Genomic DNA, 24,547 nt, shown 5'->3' with positions numbered 1-24,547 from the left:
ATTTTTTAAAATATATTTTTATTGAAGTACAGTCAGTTTACAATGTGTCACTTTCTGGTGTATAGCACAATACTTCAGTCACATAGGAACATACATACATTCGTTCTCATATTCTTCACCATAGGTTAGTACAAGATACTGAATGTTGTTTCCTGTGCTTTACAGTATAAGCTTGGTTGTTTTTCTATTTTATATATATTAATATCTACAAATCTCAAACGCCCAATTTATCCCTTCCCACTTCCTCCCCACCCCTGGTAACCATAAGTTTGTTTTCTATGTCTGAATCTGTTTCTGTTTTGTAAATAAGTTCATTTGTCTTTATTTTTTTTTAGATTCCACATATAAGTGATAACATGTGGTATTTTTCTTTCTCTTTGTGATTTACTTCACTTAGAATGACATTCTCGGTTCATCCATGTTGCTGCAAATAGCATTATTTTATTTTTTATGGCTGAGTAGTATTCCATTGTATAAATACACCACAACTTCTTTATCTGTCGATGTACATTTAGGTTGTTTTCGTGTCTTGGCTATTGTAAATAGCACTGCTGTGAACATTGGGTGCATGTGTCTTTTTGAATTAAGGTTCCCTCTGGATATATGCCCAGGAATGGGATTGCTGGATCATAGGATTTTTTTTCTTTTTGTCTTTCTCTTTCTGATCATTATTACTGTATAGAAGAGCAACAGATTTCTGTATATTAGTCTTGTATCCTGCAACTTTACTAAATTCATTCATCAGTTCTAATAGTTTTTTGGTGGAGACTTTAGGGTTTTCTATGTATAGTGTCATGTCATTGCAAATAGTGACAGTTTTACTTTTTCCCTTCCAATTTGGATACCTTTTATTTCTTTTTCTTGTCTGATTACTGCAGCTAGGATTTCCAACTCTGTGTTAAAAAGAGGTGTCATGAGTGGGCATCCTTGTTTTATTTCTAAATTTAGAGGAAATACTGTCAGCTTTTCACTATTGAGTATGATGTTAGCTGTGGGTTTGTCATAAATGGCCTTTATTATGTGACAATATGTTCCCTCTCTACCAAGTCTGATGAGAGTTTTTATTGTGAATGGATGCTGAATTTTGTCAAATGCTTTTTCTGCATCTATTGAGATAATCATGTGATTTTTATCCTTCCTTTTGTTAATGTGGTGTATTACATTGATTGATTTAGAAATATTGAACCATCCTTGCATCTTTAGAATAAATCCCACATGCCCATGGTGTATGATCCTTTTTGTATATTGTTGGATTCAGTTTGCTAATATGTTATTGATAACTTTTGCATCTATATTCATTAAAGATATTGGCCTCTAATTTTCTTTTTCTGCAGTGTCTTTGGTTTTGGTGTCAGGGTAATGGTAGCATCATAGAATGAATTTGGGAGTGTTCCCTCCTCTTCAACTTTTTGGAATAGTTTCAGAAGGATAGGTATTAGATCTTCTTTATATGTTTGGTAGAATTCCCCTGTGAAGCTGTCTGGTCCTTGACTTTTGTTTGCTGGGAATTTTTTTAAATTACAAATTCAATTTCACTACTAGTGATTGGTCTGTTCAAATTGTCTTTTTCTTCTTGATGTAGTCTTGGCAAATGTATGGCTCTAGAAATTTGTCCATTTCTTCTAATTTGTCCAATTTGTTGGTATATAACTGTTCATGGTATTTTCTTATGATTTTTTTTGTGTCTCTGATATTGGTTGTTATTTCTCCTGTTTCATTTCTTATTTTGTTTATGGATGCTCTTTTCTTCTAGATGAGACTGGCTGAAGGTTTATCAGTTCTGTTTATCTTTTCTAAAAAGCAGCTTTTGGTTTCATTGTTCTTTCCTATTTTTTTTTTTTGGTCTCTTATTTTCTCTCTGATCTTTATTATTTACTTCCTCCTACTGACTTTGGGTTTTGTTAGTTTTCCTTTTTCTAATTCCTTTAGTTGGTATGTTAGGTTGTTTGTTTGAGATTTTTCCATATCACCTCAGGCTCAATTTAATACGGTTGATTTAACAGAATAGTATATGTCTTCCTGAGAAGTGGTAGGTAAATCTCTTTTTGGCATTGAAATTGAATTTGCAAATTATTATTTAAAGGATTTTGCCTTATATGCATTTATAAAACAGAGATTCCTCTGTTGCAAGTAACTTTTCCTCAGTTTCTCATGTGTAAACCTAGATGTCTGTTACATTTTTAAATCAAGGCATACCACTTCGCATGTAGTTGATTATTTTCCAGTATAAGCATTGGAAATAGTGGTATTGATTTGCTTAGTTTTGATGATTACTGAGCACTAGCAGGACTATTACAAAATTGGTTTTGGAGGAACAATACTACTAGTACTTGATTTATAAATTGTATTGTGAAGTAGTTTATTATGTATTGAAGTACATTGTTTAACTTATGGTGGAAATGAATTGGTAGTGAGCTCTGTCATAACCCTTCTCTTGTATCTTGAAGGTTATTGTTCAGTTCCAGCCTTCATCAGTGCCAGATGAATGGGGAACCACACAAGATGGACAGACAAGGCCCAGGGTTGTAAAGCGCGGGATTGATGATAATCTTGATGAAATTCCTGATGGTATGTGTAATTTGTTTATGACCAAGGTCATTTTTAGACTTTTCTATTTTAGAATGATGAAGAAAGGAAACAATTATTAGGATTACCTGCCATAACATGCAGAAATCAGCCAGGTTGGCACATATCTTTCCTTTTAATTTTATTACTTTTTTATCTGTTCATTTTTAAATTTAGAATTCTGTTGAAAATGTACAAACCATATAATATAGATTCTTAAATATAAATTATTGTGAGGAAGCACTTTGCTGGTTGCAGCTAGGCCTTTGACAATATTTGGGGGCTTGTTTTGTCATGCCTCAACTAGTTTGTATTATTCTAGTGTAGGAGTGGCAAATTTTTTTTTGCAAAGGGCCAAGTAGTAAATATTTTAGGCTTTGCAGGCCATGTGGACTCTGCTGTATCTACTCAAATCTGCCTTTGTGGTGTGAAAGCATTTATAGACAGTCTGTAAACAAATGGGTATGGCTGTGTTGCAATAAAGCTTTATTTATAAAAATAGGCAGTGAGCAGGATTTGGCCTCTGGGCCGTTGTTTGCCAACTCCTGCTCCAGTGTTTGTGCTTTGGTTTCTCCTATTACACCATGTAAAGTATAGATTTTATTTTGACAATTACATACTTCATATTTGTTTCATTGTTTCATGAAATTGCAGAATAAGTGTACTGATATTATGAATCTGAATGAAATAACCAGAGTAAAATAGTAGATTTAACTTGGAAATGTTCATGTACAGTATGTATGAAATTAACAAAGAGAAGGATTTTTGGGAAAAGATTTTGAAGTTTTATGTTGGCAAATTGCTTCTCCATGTGAAGCTTTGTGCTCTGGGGGCTTCTGAAGAAATTGCAAGCTTACGGAGCCTCTATGGGTACAAAACTGCTGCTCATCATTTGTTGATAGCCTCTGGGATCAGAGATGGCCTGCTTCCTCCACTCCGTGGTCTAGTCCACTGTTACTTGCCAAGATAGACTTTGAGCTTTGTTCCTCTAATTTGGTAGAGGGTAGTGAGGCTTATTAGCTTGGAATGGTCGTGAATTTCTTTGGCAAGATTGTGATGATGTCTAGAATATTGCTATCCAATTAAGAAACTTAAACAAATCCTCAGCTTTTATGTATGTATGTATGTATGCATGTCTGTCTGTCTTTTGTAGGGGAAATGCCTCAGGTTGACCATTTAGTGTTCATGGTACATGGCATTGGACCTGTGTGTGACTTGCGCTTTAGAAGCATTATTGAATGTGGTAAGTGTTAGTCATATTATTTCATAAAATGACTGGAAAACTAATAGAAGAACTTTTAAACCTTCATTTTTAAGATAGTTTCCAGCTATATACTATTGGCTGAGGGATTATAAGAGGAGATTTAAAGGATCACTGGAAAATACTCATTTGTACTTGATTTGCTCTTAGGACATTTATAACTCATAAAATCCTAGACTTTGAAGAAATTAGAAGGGATCTTGGAAGTAATTTAGCCTTTCTGACAGCTGCTGCCTGAGCAATTTCCAGCCGCTAGCAATACCTGTGTATTGAACTGATTTATGATGAATTAGTTGTGAGAAGTTGTTTAAAGGAACTGTGAATCTGCCTGGTTTGCTTAAATTTTTGAAGTTTTATTTTTATGTCTGTAATGATAGTTCATATTGACTGAGTACTTGGTATGTGCCAAGTATCTTGCATGTGTTGTATCATTTAACCCTCTCGACAAACCTTTGGGGTATAGGTGCTATTACTGTTATCTTTACTATTAGGTGAGGAACTGAGGCCCAGAGGATAAGTTAACCTCTCCCGTGTCACGGTCTATAGGTTCTGGAGAAGGTAATTTGATTCCAGAGTCTACCCACAGTGCATTTCTGCTTCCCAGTAATGGTAGTTGAGCTGCTGTTTTTCAGTTATGTATATATTCCACTAAAATAATGAAACATTAAATAGGAACTTCCTAAAAGTTGGGTTTTTTCTTTCTGGGCTAATTTTGGCATCTGTTTTTCCTTGGGAAGTTTGCGTTATTAAAAAAAATGGCATAATTGAGGTAATTGCTAACGACTTATCAAGCTGGGAAAATTAAATCAAGTTAATATGTCTTCTCTGATTTTTTTTTTAAGTGGATGATTTTAGGGTGGTTTCTCTCAAATTGCTGCAGACACATTTCAAGAAATCTTTAGATGATCGGAAAGTAAGCAGAGTGGAGTTCCTTCCAGTTCATTGGCATAGTTCCTTGGGTGGGGATGCCACAGGTGTTGACAGGTTTGTGGATTTTGATAACTTGGTTTTCAGATTAGTCAAACTTAGATTCAGATTTTAAACTATCATATAAAGTAGGTTATTACGACTTTAACAAATACAGTTTAAAACTTTAATTATATATTTGCTCTAACATTTGATTAAATACTGTTAAGTTTATATGCTACTGTGTGTGCGTGCGTGCATGCGCCTGCGTATGTATGTGCGTGTGTATGTATTCCTATTGTAAATATTTAAGAGGATCTAAGAAACTCAAGCTGGTTTTAAAATACTCATCTACAGTGGTTTAGACATGGGGCTGTCCTGTACATTGTAGGGTATTTAACAGCATCCCTGGCCTCTGTCCTGTCGGTAACAGTAGAAAGCACGACCCCACCCACAGTGGAACAACCAAAAATGTCTCCAGTCTTCGGCACGTGTCTCCTGGGGGTAAAATCACCTCTGTTGAGAACCACTGATGTAGATTATTGTTTCTTAATGGAGACTCTTTCAGTAGGACAGTTCTTTGTCATGTAAGACTGTTGTGTGTATTGTAGGCCATTTAGTATCCTTAATCTAAATGCTGCTAAATGCCAGCAGCATTCACCACACTGTGACAACTAAAAATGCCTTCTCGCTATTTTGAATACTTCCAGTTGGTAATGTTTATGCTGGGAAAACAGGGCTAATAACATACTTGGATTTTAGTGAATGTCATAGGGTTTCAGGGCACATGGTTTAATAAAACTGATCCTACCAACATTCTATTCTATCCATGTTAGGCCCTGTTATGAGGGTGTTTTTTGCTCTGTGGATGTTCCTGAACTATTTCCATTCTCAAATCAGGAAAGATTTTCATTCCATTAAGCTCCTTTCTTACTTGTTGCTACGTTCTGTGTTGTCCTTTTCACGCACAATTTTTGTCGAGTATACTGATTTCCAACAAATTGGAAGAAAAGTGGAAGAGTAGGCTTTCCTCTTTAAAAATGAAATACAAATCTTTGCATAGGCCTTATTTTGTATGATGGTTTCAGAAAATTCCAAAATTCATGGTATAGTTATAGGTACAAATAACAACTTTTTTGGTTTATGTTGATTTATTTATAATAACTGTCAACAAAATCAACTTATAATTAGTCTGTGATTTTTTTATTCAGTGTATTTTTAGGATTGCAAATCTAAACTTCTAAAAACCCATAGATTTAAGGTGGTTACTGACTGAATTTACTTTTTTTTCTTTCTAAACAGGAATATTAAGAAAATCACTTTACCAAGTATTGGTCGGTTTCGTCATTTTACCAATGAAACCTTGCTGGATATTTTATTTTACAATAGCCCCACCTACTGTCAGACAATTGTGGAAAAAGTAGGATTGGAGATAAATCGTCTGCATGCACTTTTTATGAGTCGGAACCCAGACTTCAAAGGAGGGGTCTCTGTTGCTGGTCACAGTTTAGGTAAAACTTTTTCAAATATCCACATTTTAAATATAATTTTTGTTGAGTTATCACTGCTTTCAATGTGGGTGACATTGTTAGTTCAAGATTTAGAATTATAGATTTTAAGTTTTATAAAGGTTAGAAATGCATGCTTTGAGTTTAAAGTCTGTCTTTACCATTTATCTTTCATGTTACCTAGGAATGTTTTGTATTTTAATTTATTCTGCTATTTGGTAAAACAAGATTATTTATTATCAAAACTTGATTAACACTTAACTTTTATATGACTTCTGCTTGGGACTTTGAGCAAGAAAAGTAGGAGAATTTATTCAGTACGTTATAAAGCAAAATGCTTTTTTTTTTTTTTTTTAAGGCTCTTTAATATTGTTTGACATCCTGTCTAATCAAAAAGATTTGAATTTATCAAAGTCTCCTGGGCCTTTTGCTATTGCTAATGGAGTTGTGAAGCAGCCACATTTTCAGGAAAAGCAGGTATGGCCCAGTTAACATTTAGACTTAGAATTGGATCTGCAGTTTTCCAAAATCTGAACTGTTTCTATATAAATATAAAATATAGAATATAGGATAAATATAGAAATAAAGATTTACAAATATAATGGAATCATAAAGCTCATTATTTGAGTTTCTCTGTCTTCTTCCTTACGGTTTATAAATTTAAATGTAAAAGAAAATTTATGATTTAAAAAAATGTAAACTGTTGTAGGAATGGGACATGAATGATTTATTAAGTTTATATACTTTTTCAAAGTACTCAAACTTTGCATAACAAACTGCCAAAAATTATGATTTGTGTATACAACAGAATTAAGATTTTTCCATAGATCAGAAAATATTTTATGGGAGTTTTTCTGAGCTTTGTAATGTTCTCCCAACTTTTTTTTTTTTAAGATGCCTGAAGAGCCAAAGCTGGATGAGTCTTGTGACCTTGATGTTGAGAATGAAGAAGTCCTAACTTTGCAAGAAACTCTGGAAGCACTTAGCCTCTCAGAATATGTTAGCACTTTTGAAAAGGAGAAGATTGATATGGAATCTCTGGTATTGATGATAGTTTGATTCATTTTTGTTTAAAATTATTTTTCCTGTGTATAAGATTGAAAATTACAAATAAGTTTTAGACACTTTTATATCACAATACATTCCAGATAAGGCAGAAACTTAAATGTTTAAAAAATTGAAAAAAACCAGAGAACTATTTTTTTAAAAAATAATCTGGGAAGGCTTTTCTAAGTACGACATAAAACCCAGAAGCCATAAAAGAAAAAAAAATTGCATAGCATGGGACACCATAAACATTTAAAGGCCAGTGGTAGGTTAAGAAGATTATTTAGGAGACATATTATAGACAGAGGGTTTATTTCCTTACTACTTAAAACTTCTATAAATTACTTATATAAAGACCATCAACACAATAGGAATAGGCCAAGAATATGAACAGGTGATATACAGAAAAGAAAGTAAAAAATGACTTATTATTATATGGAAACTCATAAGAGAAATATAAATTAAAAGTGCAGTGAGTTTCTTTTTTTTTAACCTATGAGTTTGGCAAGAAAATTAAGAGTTTGGTAATATACTGTGTGTCCAGGATGGGGGGAAATAGGCACAGTTACATGTTGTTGGTAAGAGAATAAAGTGGTACAACCTCTGTGGAGGGCAGTCCAGCAATGTCTTTTAAAATATTAAAAAAAACCAACAACAACTCTTTGCCCCAGCAGTTTCACTGCCAGAAGAATATCCATAAGAATGCTCACTGCAGCCTTGTTTGTAACAGCAAAACCTTAGAAACACCTTGTGTGTCCACTAAGAGGGCGCTAGTGAACTCATTTGTGGTGTATCCATACAATGGTGTAGCCTGCAGTTAAGTAAATGAGGCAGCATCAGAGGTACTGGTGTGTTGATCTCTAAGGTACATGAAAAGACCAGAGGTCAGTCCTGTTTGCATCTAGGTTACCCACACACATGGAAAAACACGGGATGCTGTATATACATCAAATATCTCTGAAAAAGCAAATTGCCCACAGTTGCTACTGAGAGAACTGGGTGATTGGGACAGGTGGAGGGGAGAGACTTCATTGTATGCTTGATACAGCTTTTGAATTTTGTACAACATGCTTGTATTTTCTCTTAAAAATCAGGAGAATGATTTAGATGTGGAGGCCTAAGATTTTATAACCTAAATTAATTCATGATTTAAAAAAAAAATTAACCTTTAAAAAATTGACTGGATATTAGGTTGCCTTCAATGATAAGATTATTTTTTAATCTTTTTTCAATTTCAGTTCATCTATAATTAAATTAACTAATTAATGTCCTTGTTTGTTTTCCTTTAAAGCTTATGTGTACAGTTGATGACCTAAAGGAAATGGGGATACCCCTTGGACCCAGAAAGAAGATCGCAAACTTCGTAAAACATAAAGCAGTCAAACTGGTAAAGTTCATCTCTGCCCCTAAAAGGAAATAAAATTCATCTGTGACTAGTTTGTTTATATTTTGGAAGTTTTTGTTAATATCATCATGGTTAGGCCAGTGAGTGTGCTCTCTGCCCAAGGGCACAGTAATGGTGTTAATGGAAGCCTAGACTTGGGAGTCAGCTGGAACTGGATTTAAATTCCAGCTAGGGTGACTGACATCCTGGTTTTCCTGAGGCTGAGCAAATTCTAGGATGAAGGACTTTCAGGTTTAAAATTGGTATTTGGTATAAAATTTGGTATAAAGTTGATATAAAAACTGGGTAAGTTCTGGACAAATAGGTGAGTTGTTCACCCTGATTCCCAGAGCAACCACGTATTAACTACATATTCATGGTAACTTTCCTGGTTTTGGTTTCCTTCATTTCTAAAGTGGGAGTGATAATACCTTCCTTACAGGGTTGGAGTGAGGATGAAGTAATGCATGTAAGGCTTAACACCCAGTGAGTGTTCGCTCGTTTTCTCTCTTCCCAGCCCTTCTCACCATCTTGAGATATGAACACATACACATATCTCATTAAATAATAACCAAAAAGCAAAAATTTTTAACAATCTAAAACACAGCAATAACAGCAACAACTAGAGCATTTAAAAAGAAATAGAACAGTTGGGAATAACTCACTTGTTTTACTTAATTTTCATTAACTTTACAGAGATTTTCTGTATACTTAGAAAAATTAGATAGCACTTAGGGTGGCTATTTTATTTTATTTTTATTGTATTACTGTGGTCTTCCTTGATCCTTCCATCTTTTGAACCTCTGTGGTTCTTTAATTTGTGTTACTTTTTTGGAACTTAACATGTGCCACTTCTTTATATGTAGTATGACTATGAAGTAATAGGGTTGATTTGTTATAATAAGCAGTTGAGTTGTTCAACATTATGAGTATATCTCTTGGTTCAGGCACTATGCTGAATTCTCCAGATTTGGAGATGAAGCTGAGGGTATATTGTCTAGTTAGGGGGAGAGATCGGACCACAGATAATGCTTCAGTCCTCTGACAGTGCTGTCTGTGCTGTCAGAGCCTGGTGCGGGGTGGCAGATCTGGCCTGGGGAGAAGGGGCTGGAGTTAGTGAGAGAAGACTTTCCCAAGGTGTTGGTGGCTGAGCTTGAAGGAGGGGTAGGATCAGGGGGAACGACCTGCCAGGAGTAGGCAGTATTTTCCTGCAGTGGAAACAGCAAAGTAGGGCGAAGGGTCCTGAAGGCCTGCATTCAGATGTGGCAGTTTTCTCTTATAGGGGAGTGGTCCTCAAACATGTTCTTATTGTCATGGAAGTCATGGTGTTTTTAAACAAACATCATGAAATGCTCATTTGCTTATTAATTCTATCACAAATTATGATTCAGCACCAAATACCTCTGTAGTCTAAATTAAAAGTTTTACTTCAGAAATGTTAAAATTTAAAACTATGTGCTGTAAACCACATTACAAAATTTTAACCATGAGCAAATGTGTTTGTAATAAATGAGTTTTAAAACATGTCAATTTCCTCCTAGTTTTTCCATTAATATTTGCTTACTTTTGCTATTGGTTAGGGCCTACTAGCTGATAGGGAGGAGTAATGGAAAAAAAATTGGACCAAATCTTAAAGTTGAGGCAATTCTGTTATCAACTTAATTTTTACATTAAAAATTTTTTTTTTTGGTTAACTGAGCCACAATTTAATTTTAGCAGCAGTGTAAACCTCTTGGTTCAGTTTCTAAGGGTATGTGGTTTGAGAACCACTGCTGTAGGTCAGTGGAGCAATGAGGGCAGTTCCATGATTGGATTTGTGTTCTAGAGAGTTCACTTGGTTACAGTGTAGGGATGGAGTTGGAAGGGGATGAAGCTCGAGGCTGTTAGGAATCGATTGGAGTAGAAGTTAAGCAGTGACTCAGCGAGAAATGATAGGGGTGTAATAGGAAATGGAAAAGAAGGGTGCAGCTCAGAACACATTTTAGACACTGGGTAGTGTTTCTGATAGTTGATTGAAGGTGACGATGACGATTAAGAGTTGAGAAGTAGCTGATCTCTGGTGAGCACAGTGGTTACGCCAAAACCAGAACACAAGTGTACTAGTGGTGTTCCTTTCCGCCAGGCTGAGTTCTCCACGTGTAAGCACGTTTGTCTCCGTGTGCACATCAGTGAAGCACAGACCCGTAAAAACACAAAGCAGAAACATCAGATGAGAAGCTATGTTTCCAGGTCCTACATCTGTCCTTGATTTTATTTTGTAATTAAAAGGAAAGAAAGAGTAAGAAAGTATTCTGTAGTTCTTGAAAAATCTTTAGAAGGAGCCTGGTTTAGCTCCTGTAGTAGCTTGGATATGTAATTATGGCATTATAAGAAAGTTTTGAGAGGAGTAAAAATCTATAGAGTCATCTTACTTTTTAAAGTCAAAAGTAATTGATTCAGGATGAACCGTGAAACCTTCTCAGCCGTCTTGCCATTGATTGCTCTGTGTTGTTCACAGTTAATAAGGTCTGCCTTATCAATAATCAGATAATATTGTGCATCCTATTGATTTACTGTAACTGGAATTGGAAGCAAAATTAGCCATTATTTTAATAAGGAGATCAAATATTTCTGGCCTGAACTTTTCTTTCCCCTTCGTAAACCCACCTTATTCATTTTCCTTTGAAAAGGAATAGTTTTGAGTGCTAGGAATATCGACAGTCAAGTATGTATATGTTGGCTCACTTGTTTTAAAGTAACTGCATGTGTCTAGGAGGGGAAACAAAGCCACAGTTCGCAGTAGGACCATTTAGGATCTGTCTAGACAGCTTTCTTAGCAATTTAGGTTGTTAAACGTCATGTGACTGCAGAGGGAGGTACTTCAAGTGAGAGAGCAGATTTAAACTGAAGAACCCTGAACATGTTCTTCATTTTGGTTTTTCGGTTCAATCTTGTGGTGCCTCCAAATGGCAGAGATGACCAAGCCTTCCAGGACTTTAATGGTGGAATCTATTCCCAGCTGCCTGCAGAGAGTTTTCTTTTTTCTATATTTCCTTTTGAATTTACCAGTTGGACTCGTTTCCAGGTTTCCTAGTGTTGAGAATTCATTGATAGACTAGACTGTTTAGGCCAGCTGGTTTTGTTTAAGTTCTGTCAATAGCTGTTTAAACAGAGACTTAACACAGTCATTCACAGCTTGGAGAATGAGGGCCACTGAAACCTGTGCTTGTGGGGAGAGGACGAATCCACAGTGACAGTCATTCTCATTCCCCTGCCATCGTTGCTACCAAATCGGGGTGTGATCACAAACCAGCACAGGCAGATTTTATCTCGTTACCACAGAGATACACCTGTTCTGTAGATGCTCCCAAAGATTTTTTTTACTTACTTATTTATGAAATGTATAGATCTTGAGTGTTCAGTGCAATAAGTTTTGACAGTTTTTGCACCTGTGTAATCACCCGCTGAAACAGGAATAGAACATTTCTGTCATTCAGACAGTTCCTTCATGCTTCTTTCTAGTCAGCTCCTCCCACCATGCAACCACTATTCTGAATCTGATCAGTGTAGAGTAGTGTTGCCTGTTCTAGAAGTTTATGTACATGGAATCAACACTGTACACTCTCTTGTATCTGACTTCTTTTACTTAATGTTTTTGAGATTCATCTTGTTGTTGCTTCATTTGCAGTTTACTCCTTTATATCTCTGTGTAGTTAGTCCATTGTATGAGTATTCCACAGTGTGTATATATCTATTCTTCCCAGAATGCTTTTGAGGAAAAGTTGTCAGTGGCTCCATGTAGACATAATGGTGTAAACATGCTGAATGAATAAATTTCTCTTAAGTTACATATCTTTATAGGAGGTGTATAATTTGCAATCATATAAAGTGCTTCTAAATTATCTGTATAAAGTTGAGATCGTAAAGGAAGAAGTTGGCATATTTTAACCTTCTATTAAAATTTCAACTTACATAGAAAAGTATAGAACAAACAGTATAAAGATAGCTAATATTTAGATTTAATTGTAGCTGTTTTGCCACATTTTTCTTTGCTTCTTAATTTTCTTTTTCTTAGGAATTTGGAAGTAGATTATAGATGTCATGGTATTTTTTTTCCCTAAATATTTCATATGTATCTCTAAAAGGACATTTCTCTAATAACCACAGTGTCATTGTTAAGCCTAAGGAATTACTAATCACTGAGATAGAATATTTCATAGTGATATCTTTTTTCCCCTCAAGGTTATATTATAAAATTTTGGTATTTCACAGGAGCAGAAAAAAGCAGCATCAGAAAAAAAGGCAGTGATGACCGCTTCAACAAAAGGACAAGAGGAAAGTGCTCAGAAAGTTACAGAAACAGCTTCTTCCCCTTCAGAATCTAAGGAGTCCAAGAGGAAACTTCCACTTGGAGCTTATGTTTCTTCTGTGCATGTTGATTATGAGTCTTTTGAAGTTGGCACTGGACAGGTAAGTTTACATATTGACTCAGGGTGTCTATTTTATGTTTGAATCCCATATCTTTATTATTTGTGTTGGCTTTAAATTATTTATTTAACAGTTTTTTTGAGGGGTGGTGGGGAAAACTGATTTTTCTTTTAATAAAAATTGTATGCTTCTTTTATAAAGTTCAAAATAAGGGATTGAATGTGTTCTGAACATATCTAGCTTTTGAAATTGTCTTTATTTCAGTTTTTCACCACTCATAATTTTATAGTGTTAGTCTCTCACACCCACTAGTAATAGAAGTGGTGATAGTTAAGAAATTGTTTTCAGAATATACTTAAACTTCTGTGAGAGAAACTTGCTGCATTCTCTCAACTTGTGTTTTTTTTTTACACACAGTTCTTCCCTTGGGGAGATACTATAAAAACCTACCACATAGTTGATAATGATGCATTTAATGATGACTTATTTCTCAATGGCTTAAAAGTATTAAGATCTTTTAGCAGTGTTACTTTCAGTACATTTATAGTTGTTTATATGGTTCTGTTCTCTTAAGTGGGTTCATGACTGATTTAAAGAAGGCAGAAAATGGTACTGGATGTTTGCTGTAGCCTGTTCAAGCTTTTAAGCCCAATTCATTCATAAACATTGCATTTAAAAATACCTTTTTTTTTTAAACATGAGCAAACTTGAACAGACTCTAGCAAATAAAAGGCAGATATTTCCTCACCTGACTGTGATGGATGGGAATGTAAAAGTTTTGTGGAACCAGGGACTCCATGCCACGAGGACACTCTAGCTGCCTGCCTCTCCCTGGGAGTTGACCTTCTCCATGACCCTGGAATCATGGGTGTTGGTGGCTCTGGGCTCATCTGCTTACAGCTTTGTCACCAAAGAGGTAAAGGAATCTACCCTAATAGGTCCAGTTAGGAAACTTTTAAAGAGGGATTTTGTTTGGCCTGGTTTGAGTCTGAAGTCCATTCTGGACCAGTTCTTGTGTCCTGGGGAATAGGGTGTGGTTTGACTGACCCAGTGCAGGTCAATGCCATCTCCATGGTGAGTGGGCTGAGGTGGGAAGAAAGGATCTGTTACCCAGAGGGTTGTTATGGTAATCCACTGTGTGCACCATTCATTGCCAGAGAGCCGAGAAATATTGATCAAGCAAAAATAATCATAATGAATGAAAAAATAATCTAATAATCTCATCAGAACTAATCACTATTAACAGTTGGAATACAGCCTTCTAGACTTTTATTTGTGTGTATATTTATATACATATTTTTAAACAAAAATGGGAAATACTATACGTAACGTTTTACTAGAACATCATACAGATCTTCCTTGACTAACAATGGGATTATGGCTTCATGAACCCATTATCAATTGAAAATATACAAGTCAAAAGTGCACCTAACCTTCCTAACATCATAGCTTAGTACAGTCTACCTTAAATGTGCTCAGAACACCTACATCAGCCTACAGTTGGGCAGTCACCTAACGCAAAGCCTGTTTTATAATAAATATGGCATAGCTCATGTAACTCACTGAATACGGTACTGAAAGCAAACAGCAGCATGATTGCCTGCGTAGACCGGTTGTAAGCCTGTCAGTTGTTTCCCTTCGTGATCTTGTGGCTGCCTGGGAGCTGTCACTCGCTGCCGCTGCCCAGCATGGTGGGAGGGGTCTTATTGAAGATAACTACATTCACCACTTCCCTACCGCTGTGAAGTTGAAAAATCCTAAGTCGAACCACTGTTACATTAGGAACTGTCTGTACTTCCGTTTTCAAACAGCTTGTTATGACATGTATTCCCGTGTTAGTAAAATATTTCTCTACAATAACTACTATGTTTCACTGTTTGGAAAGATAATGATTTTTTCTTTTACTTTTTTATTGGATGTGTTTCTTTCCAAGGACTGCCATAATGAAGTACCGTTTGGGGTGGCTTAAAACACCAGAAATTTATTGTGTCTCAGTTCTGGAGACTGAAGTCCATGACTGAGGTGTCAGCAGGGCCTTGCTCCCTCCAAAACCTACAGGAGAATTCTTCCTTGCCCCTTTCTGGCTTCTGAGGGTTTGCCAGCAATTATTAGCATCCTGAGGCTTATAGACGCATCACTCCTATCCTTCATTTCTTAATGTGGCCCTCCCTTTGCCTTCACATCACCTTCCCTCTGTGCATGTCTGTCTCCGTTCCCAAATTTCTCCTTTTTTAGTAACACCAGTCATATTGGATTTAGGGCCCACCCTAATGCTGTAAAGACTCTATTTCCAAATAAGATCTGAGGTACTGGTACCTTTCTTTTTTGGAGGGACACAATTCAACCCACAATGTGCTGGACACGTGGGCAGATTTTCACTCTTTTAAACAGTCCAGTGATTAACAGTTTTAAAAGACTTTTCTGTGTATATATTTTGCTCTTTCTTTCAGTTAGATACCTGGAAGTATTTATAACTGGGCCAAGAATGTACACATGAAAATGTTGATATTTCTTGCTACTTGCCCCTAGAAAAGTTGTGCAAGTTTGCACTCCCCACTGGCTGTTTATACGATTCCCCTCTCTCCTCTCCCTCACTGGTATTGATATTATCATTCTCCCTTAAAAATATGTAGTATTCTCACTTTCATAACTTTCTTCTAAAGAAATAATTTTTACATAAAAAAAGATTTTTGTTCTTTTTTTAGTATTTCATTTATATCTCATAATTGTATCTCACTGCATTTCTTTGAGCACTAGAGAGATTATTTTATCACCTGTTTTTTAGGCTTTTTTGGCGGGGGTGAAGTGCTAGTTTTACCTATTTTCCTATTGGGTTTCTTTTTTCCTTTACTGATACTTAAGAATTCTTTACATATTGGGGATATTGACCCTTGTAAGTATTTTTCCAGTTTATAATTTTTCTTTTGACTTTTTCCCCTTTTCCTTTTTCTCTAGAGCTAGGGGAAAATGCATGATTTTGAGAACATCTCCTTTGTGACTCTCATCAGTAGCAGAAAGTATTGAATTTACAAATATAGGGATGTGACAAACTATGGGATGTGAAGTCTAGACTTTGTTAGAAGGGCAGCCTAGTTAGTAGAAAGAACGTTGGGTTTGGAATTGCAGGTCCGCATTCTGCCCCTCACTGGCTGTGTGCTCTTGGGAGGTGACAGCTCCTATGTGAGCTTCACTGTCTTCATCTGAGAAGTGGACACAGGTTCTTGCCATGCCCTCCACTTTCAGTGGACCTCTGTCATGCCCTTGGCTTATGTCGTTCATTGTTCTTCACTCTCAGGATACTAACATGATGAAGACACATATCCTGTCACTGAGCAACAAACAAAAGAGCTTTGTGAACTACAGAGTGCTGTCCAAATGTGGGTGCTTTCTCTTACTCTAGGCAGTTCTCAGTGAGCTGAGAGGCTACATGCAGGCTTCTCCCAAACAGGAGCTCTTTTGGGATAAATCATCTTTCTAATGGAAAGAAACATGCCTAACAAATGAAGACGGTAGTTATAATAGAAGGAGCAGTCACTGGATGCTTAAACTAAGCGAAGCTCTGTGCGAAGCACTTTATGTAGATGAGGTGATTTATTTTTCAACCACATTATGACTTCGGCGTTGTTATGATTCCCATGTTATAGATGAGGGGACTGAGATGGAGGCAAGAGAGGTTAAGGAACTTGCCCAAGGTCACGCAGTAAGGAGTGGAGTCAGAACTCAAACCCAGGCAGGTTGATTCTAGAGTCTGCAGTTTTAACCACATTTGTAACTATAATTATAATACTTCTGTACACTGTGTACTTTATACTTTACACAATCAGTAAAAGTATAGTCAGAGGATGTAATAGTGATAAAGATTTCACAAGGACATTGACATTATTTTTGATCCTTTCGAACTAGCAGCACATGTCCATGGCAGTGATTATCAGCGTCATAAGCCACCCCTGAGGGGCATCAGCTGCGTTGAGATGCTTTTAGTTAAGTGCGGTTCCAGTTTGAACTTTTGAATTGTGTATTATATGACACTGGAATGACCATCCTTCTCTGTTTTTTTATTCTTTCTAGGTTTCTGTTGTTTACAGCTCCTTAGACTTTGAACCAGAGGTTTTCTTTGCCTTGGGATCTCCAATTGCTATGTTTCTCACTATTCGAGGAGTGGATAGGATAGATGAGAACTACAGGCTTCCTACCTGTAAAGGATTCTTCAATATTTATCATCCAGTGAGTGAACTGCATTTACTTCCTATTTTGAAGACAATGAAGCACCAGTCCTCTTTGTCCTAATAGTTTCTCAGATTCTTACTTCTTAGGAATTAATCCTGATTTTGATTTTGTACAACTCAGCTCTCTGACCTGAAAAACAGAGTCTGATACTTTGCAATAAACTTTTCTACCAAAAAGCCTTTGTTCAAGGAAATAATTCTCTTGCTTTTCTGGTAGAGTAGTTTTACCCACAAACTTGAAAGTCTTCTTATAATTACCAGTATTTGAATAAAATGTGGGGGGAAAAAAATCAAAATCTTTGTTTAGCCAGTTAATCTGTTTCCTCACTCAGCTAAGATATATAACTCAGTACAGCTTTTCATAAATTTTTAATTCTTCTCTTTATAGCTTGATCCAGTGGCGTATAGATTAGAACCTATGATTGTACCAGATTTGGACCTAAAAGCAGTTCTCATTCCACATCACAAAGGCAGAAAAAGACTTCATTTAGGTAAAAGCAAATACTGTAAAACCTTGTTTCCGTCCTGTCATTTTATAATCTGTCATTTGTAGTGAATTACGTCCTTCTTGGCATTTGTAATGAATTACAAAATTTTTAACAGTAAGTTCATATTTATTTAAGTGACTGTTATGTTCAGAACCTGTTTACTAAATGTTTAGAGGAGTTAAAAAAAGAAAAGTTGTGAATGAGTTCCTTGTCCTTAATGACTTCTCCTTGATAACATTCTAATTGTTGAGATAATAAGGAATTGGATAAGTTGGTAGTAAAGTGATGAGATATATAGATTTTGATAGAATTTGATTATAGGTTTTGGAATTGGGAAACAGAGTAACTTTTGAACTAATGACCAGACCATCAAGAAATAAATTTGATGCTAAGTCAAGTGAGCTGTTTTTCCCTTGCTAACTAACATTCTTTCCCTATTAAAAAATTCATTAAACAAAGGGATTGATAATAATTCCAGGTAGTGTTTAGGTTTCTTTTATGCCTATCAATAGTGTATATACTTATCTGTAGTGTTAAAGGCAGGAAACATGATCATGCCCTCTCATTTACAAATTTTTTTCTTTCTTTTTTTTTTTTTACTTGCATCATGCTTTTTAAAAATAATTAACTTTTGAAGTTAAAGTAAGAAATCTAATACTCTAAGACTTTGGATTCAAATACGATTTATTAGACAAAAGTAGAAAAGGGGAAGGGGCAAGTTTCTACATTTTTAAATTAGAAGTTTAAATTGTTATATCAGAATCTCAAATTCTCAAAACCATTTCACCATTACAGATTAGAAAAACAAGTCTTATCTTTTTAAGAATAAGACTCTTCAGAACATTTTGACATATTGAGAGTTCTTGGCTAAGAAACTCCATATGTTTGACATTTAAGAGGAGACTAACAGGTCCTGTCCAGTCTGAGAACAGGGTAACTTTTATCTTTATTTTTGTGGTGCAGAATTTCATCCAGTAACTAATAACTTGATGTATCGTCTTAATCTCTTTAGAGTTGAAAGAAAGTCTCTCTCGGATGGGATCTGATTTGAAGCAGGGTTTCATCAGCTCCCTGAAAAGTGCTTGGCAGACATTAAATGAGTTTGCCCGTGCTCACACCTCTTCAACTCAGCTGCAAGAAGAACTGGAGAAGGTAGCCAATCAAATCAAAGAGGAAGAGGAGAAGCAAGTAGTTGAAGGTAAATTTGACATTTCAGGCATTTCCAGTACAAATACTATTTCTGAACACAGCACACATAGATTATTTGATGATGCTTTTCCATTGTAGTCTTTTTTTGTTGAAATGTAGAGGTTCTTCCTATAAAGGAAAATCTAGTAGGGTAGCCTGTACTTCAAAATTCATGGCATCCTTTTTTTAAAACTGGGTTGTGGCCTGATAGTTGCTGAACTTTTTACTCTGCAATCTTAAAATGTTGTTGAGATTCATAAGGCCAGAGTAAAACGTCAGAGGTGAGAACTAAGTTGATGTTCAGTCATCTGAAAGACGCCCTGTGAGAAATGCTGTCTTGGTGCTGTGTCTAACCGTGTCGCTGTAGACTTTACATGCGATGTCAGGTCATTGTGCCGTGATGTTTTTGATTCTTTCGGATTCTAATTCTATTTCCTTTCTTTCTACAATGCTCTCTCACTCCTTTTCTTCAAAACCTCTGTCAGCTCGCTGGCTTTCTCCTCTCTCTCGGGAAACCAGCCCCTCTTCCCCTGGCTCCTTGGAGGGATGGGAAATGAGCCTGGTAGCTCCCCAGGTTGCTCCGTGTGTCAAGCAATATTCTCTTGAGCCCAGAAAGTCAGCTAAAGTCAAAGGATAATGATTAAGTGATTGACTTTGATATTGAAATGGTTTAAATTCTAGCAGAAAAGATTGTTGAAAGTCCAGATTTTTCCAAGGATGAGGACTACTTAGGAAAGGTTGGAATGCTAAATGGAGGCCGCCGAATCGACTATGTTCTTCAAGAAAAGCCGATAGAGAGTTTTAATGAATATCTTTTCGCTCTTCAGAGTCACTTATGCTATTGGTAAGTATTTTCATCTTTGTTAACATTTATGTGGCCTTTAGGTGCCAGCACATACAACAGCTTTACTGAGACCCTTGCTGATTTACTCTTTGATACGACAAATTAATTTGAATGCCTGCGTCTTCAAAATCAGTATTCTCCCCCTTTAGTGTAGTTCTCCACAAGATGGCAGCATGTCACCGCCTTCCACCAAAGGCCTTCGGTCCTTGCACGCTGTCTTCATAGGGATGCCTTTCACAGAATGGGAATGGTAGGGACTTTGAAAGCCATCCTTCCGTATACCCCCCGTCACCGAGGAGAACTGCAGCACAGCTATTTTGGAGCCGATGGGTTTCTATCCAATTTTTAAGGATAGCTCTGAGATAACACTATTTTATCTTCATTTGCCCTTCTGAAGTAGAGCTGAATAGAACCAAAGCTGCATTTTCCACCTTTATGCGTAGAGGTTAATTTCTCCTAATTACCTCTTAAGTAAATGGGCTTTTCTTTTTTTTTTCTTTTTCTTTTTTTTCATTTTTCAGCTTTATTATGTAGAATTGTTACAGTTTGACTGCACACATACAATATATTGTAAGTATACAATACACTGCAAATGTGCTTTTCTCTTTGATAGGGAATCTGAAGATACTGCACTGTTACTACTTAAAGAAATTTATCGAACAATGAACATTAGTCCAGAACAGCCCCAGCATTGATTGGACTTCAGTTTCGCTTGTGAGTTTATTATGTGTATTGATTCTGAATGTTTCATTCTGAAGCCTTTTTCATTGAGTTGGAGACTATAATTTTCTCTTCTGTTTCCTCTTGAGTGTTTTTCTTTTGTCTTTTCTTTTTTTAAAATTCAGAATAGAGACATTAAGGAAAGGAATTGGTTTGCAGTCTATATTTATGACTTGTTATAATCTTTCTAATTCTGCATAGAATTTTAGTCCTTTTATTTTCAGTTTCTTTTAAAAATAAATTCCCAGGAATATCAGTTAGGAATTCCTCTGGTTTTAGGTAACAGAACTGAACTCACAAGATTGTAAACAAATGGAGGTTTATTTTTCTGACGTGACAGGAAGGTTCATCTGTTGACTGATGTCATTGACACCCAGATTGTTTGCATCTTTTCACCTGTTTGTTGCTTCCTGTTGCCTGGTAGTTACAAGAAGGCTCCCATAGTTCTCGATATCATGTCTGCTTTCTTAAATAGTTATTCTTTTTGGCTGGTGCCATATATTGAGTAATGTACCCTTTTGTCATTGGTTTGCTGTTTTTATCATATGCTGTGGTTTGATTTTTTTTTTTAAGTCATATGCCCAATATTTGTTTTCTAGGCTTTTGCAAATCTCTTCCATTGACTTATTTATCTGTCTACCATATGTCACTGATTTCAAGTTATAAATTTTCCACATTTGAACATCTTTAAATTTGGAATTCATCTTAAAATCAACTGTTGCCTGGATGGAAGTTGAGTTCTTCCCGAGAGGGTTTGAGTTTTCTTCGCCAGGCACTGGGTGGCACTACCAGTCTGAGTCTGCTTCAGCTAATTTCTCTGCTTGAGATTGTCTTAGCCTGTGCTGGTAGTGTGAATTCAGACGACAAAATTTGGAGGTAGGGCGGGGGTGGAGGTACCAGTTCAAACATCAAGGAATTTTCCCCCTTCTTCCTGTTGTCAGGGAAATAGTGTGCAGACTTCTTTGCCATCCTTTCTGGAGGAAGTATTATTTATTTTTTTTTTTACCCATAATTGAGGCTGTTGGCATTTGGTATCCTCACCTTCTGTGAAGATCTCTGTCTCCATTAGATTTCCTGCCTTGGGCGTCTTGTCTTTGCATGGTACATAAAATAATGCTGCGTCTTAAAATGTCTTAGATTCAGTGAAATATAGTGTTTTAGTAGTTGTAACTTTGTAGTTTTTAATATCTGGCAGTGCAAGTTGTTAGTGTGCCAACATCTTGGCTGTTACTCCAAATGAATTTTGAAATTATTTAAGTTCCCCCAACTTTCCCTCTGCACACACAAAAAAAGCAAAACAAACAAAACCCAAACAATAGCAGTCTGAGGATTTTGATGTTATCTGATGTGAAAAATTAAGAACCTTTCATTTCACACATGATTTGTTCACCGTAACTGTTTTATTCTTATATTTGGTTGTAAAATTTAGGCAAGAACTTAAGTTCCTAGTACTATACTGATACTATAAAATGGTTAATTTAAAATATTAACAGTCCTTCTGCATATGGTTTGTTCAAGCGTAGACAGTTCTGCTGAATAATTCTTTTCTGTCCTTTAATCCTTTTTAGAATTGTTCTTTAAAAAGCCACAGATTAACCTGACAGATAACTCACTTCACATTTTGTCTGTATATTTTCTATACACGTTTTTTTATGAAGATCATCGGGTTGGTTAGTCTCCCCGCACTCTCCCCAAGGCCCTTTTGTCCCCCGGGAAGGCCTCTCTGAGGACTTGTGCTCGTAGATCGTGTTCTTTGCGAGCAGTTTGCTGGGTTTGTTTAGCACTTGACAGTGTGTTCTTTACTTCAGGAAGGGGCAACAATGTGCTATTTTGTTATTACTGTAAGTTTGTATGGTTGACCAAGCTTTATTTTTTTCTTTTTCTTTTAAAGACTTTCTTGTTTTTACAGAAAGTCGCAGTATATATTACATTACTGAGAAAACCCAGGACATCCCCCGTCTGCTCCTGTGATGGATGACAGAAAAGTGACTCCTTGACAATTGCTCGGCTATAATTCTCAGATGAGGCGTTCATTTAAAAGAAAACATACAGAACAAAAAAAAAAAAAAATCAGCACCACATTTGGACAGTAGAGATGAGAAAGTGAAATTATAAAAATGATGCAGTTAGAAACTCCTCAGATCAGTTTAGTTGTACAGTTATCAAAGTAATATGTGATATCAACAAAGAAACATTTGTAGCATGCAGATGGTTGTTTCTTTAAAAACTATTGTCAGTGGGCTATTAAACTTGCATTTTTTTAAGTTAATGTAGTATGTTCTTTTCTTCAACTATGGACTTCTTGAGAAACTATCATAATACGGTTTTTTAAAAATTTATGTTCTACTTTAAATGTGAATTGTAGTTCTGGGCTGCTTTAATGAGGGATCATTTGTATTTGTTAAGAGGAGGTAACCAAGATCGCTTCTATTCCAAGTTGCATCTGAAGTCTTTGTGAAGCCTTTCAGGCTGTTGCTGACAGCGAGTTGTGGAAGGAGGTGCGATGCTCCTTACTTCACCAGAATCCTGGAAGTGCTCTCCCAGCACACTGCCACCAGGAGAAGAGGGGAGCAATGAGAGGTTGTCCATGCTGTAAGCTGAGGTAGCTATGTGATCACCTCACTGCTGAAGTTCCAGTTAAGTGAGAGCCAAGGTAGATTGGTTTTTGGGTTTTTTTGCTTTGTGTTAATTTCACTTATACCAAAGGGTTTGAAAGTATGAAATGTATTGCTTCTAGACTATAACTCTACTTCATGAAAAGACTGTTCTGTAATATTTTGTTTTACTATAACTTCAGATTATCTAAATATTTTCCTAATACTACATGGGAATGCTGATTTTCTTTTATGCAGTAGAAACATTTTACACTGTTTATTACATAGTTCTCATGGAACATAGAATTTTTTAAAAGCAACATACAATACACATTTTTTGTGTATATATTCTAATTAGGGTGAATAAAACAGTAATATCAACACATTTTTTTAAAGCAGAAAACTGCTATATTTTTCCTGTCTTCCTTAAAAGTATTCCTACGAGCTCAGTGTTCATTTACTTTTCATTGTGAGTACCTGCTCTATAGTTAATACACAACTATAGCATTTGCTCCTAATAATGGAATTAGGAAACGGTAGAATTTTTGAGCTGCAGTTGACCCCAGACAACATGTATTCCAACCCCCTCATTCTGCAGCTGAGAACAAGACACTAAATGCCTTTCTCGGTCTGCTGGGTGGCAGATCTGGGCTGGAATACAGTTTCACTGACTCTTCTTGGCCTTCATTTCTCTACACCAGTGCTATTAATTTTCACTTAATTTCCTCTTCCCCAAATTGATGAAATAAAGAAAAGGGTTATTTATGTATATTTTAATAAAATCCAGTTTGATTTTTCAACTTAACACCTGGTTTTGTCTGTATTTTTCAGCCTGTGTCTTCGGAATTTTGGGCAGAGGGGAAGGAAGGAACACTTGAACCAGTGTCCATAGTAGGAATGTGTACCAGCTTAGTTTTAGGAATCTGGTGATTTTAACACTCGAGGAAACGTAAAATAGCACTTTGGGGATGACTCTTTTTGTGGACATATATTTACGTCACTCTTAAAAAAATTTCTTAAAAAAAAAAAACAAAACTAAACCCCAAACAGTAAGTAGGTCTGAGGGTGGAGTCTGTTTAACTTATTAGCATATTGTTCACTGTTGTAACCACCATGCCCAGCACAGAGTCTCGCCACAAGGTACAAGTTGGGACAAATACTTATTGAATAAGACAGTTTTAAAAATTAAAAATAGAATTAGAGACCTTAGAAAGGCCATTCAGATCAGTGGGTTGTTTACCAAGGTTTAAAAAGTAGCAGAACCCTTGTCAAATTTCAGTGTATAAACTAGGTGAGAGAATAGCTGCCGAGTCAAGCTGGGCCTCCTCCTTGTCCCCAGTAGCTCGGCCCCTCCTGGGAACCTCTGACCCCAGCCCTGGCCTGGGTTAATGCCCTCATTTTCCTCAGAT

At 36.1% G+C, this 24,547-nt stretch overlaps 1 protein-coding gene across 3 annotated transcripts in view; it reads left to right on the top strand.

The window, feature by feature from the left end:
• SEC23IP (SEC23 interacting protein) overlaps window positions 1-23,943 on the top strand; it is a 36,561-nt gene extending 12,618 nt beyond the window's left edge. The window contains exons 6-19 of one of the 3 annotated variants that reach the window (XM_045506545.2): window positions 2,448-2,568; window positions 3,719-3,808; window positions 4,669-4,810; window positions 6,035-6,243; window positions 6,599-6,717; window positions 7,135-7,281; window positions 8,579-8,674; window positions 12,923-13,120; window positions 17,147-17,302; window positions 17,693-17,795; window positions 18,805-18,990; window positions 19,665-19,824; window positions 20,438-20,538; window positions 22,454-23,943. In XM_045506545.2, the coding sequence (XP_045362501.1) occupies window positions 2,448-2,568; window positions 3,719-3,808; window positions 4,669-4,810; window positions 6,035-6,243; window positions 6,599-6,717; window positions 7,135-7,281; window positions 8,579-8,674; window positions 12,923-13,120; window positions 17,147-17,302; window positions 17,693-17,795; window positions 18,805-18,990; window positions 19,665-19,824; window positions 20,438-20,519 (1,809 nt within the window). In that variant the 3' untranslated portion in view covers window positions 20,520-20,538; window positions 22,454-23,943. Of the gene's footprint in view, window positions 1-2,447; window positions 2,569-3,718; window positions 3,809-4,668; window positions 4,811-6,034; window positions 6,244-6,598; window positions 6,718-7,134; window positions 7,282-8,578; window positions 8,675-12,922; window positions 13,121-17,146; window positions 17,303-17,692; window positions 17,796-18,804; window positions 18,991-19,661; window positions 19,825-20,437; window positions 20,539-22,435 lie in introns of all 3 variants that reach the window. The other 2 variants (XM_010969880.3, XM_010969879.3) reach the window with 2 other exon arrangements.
• Window positions 23,944-24,547: the final 604 nt, after the last annotated feature.

This window comes from Camelus bactrianus, chromosome 11 (genome assembly GCF_048773025.1).
Source record: "Camelus bactrianus isolate YW-2024 breed Bactrian camel chromosome 11, ASM4877302v1, whole genome shotgun sequence".
In the NCBI taxonomy this organism is placed as follows: Eukaryota; Metazoa; Chordata; class Mammalia; order Artiodactyla; family Camelidae; genus Camelus; species Camelus bactrianus.
The sequence above is the reverse complement of the archived record's forward strand: the minus strand, read 5'-3'. Positions and strand labels throughout refer to the sequence as shown.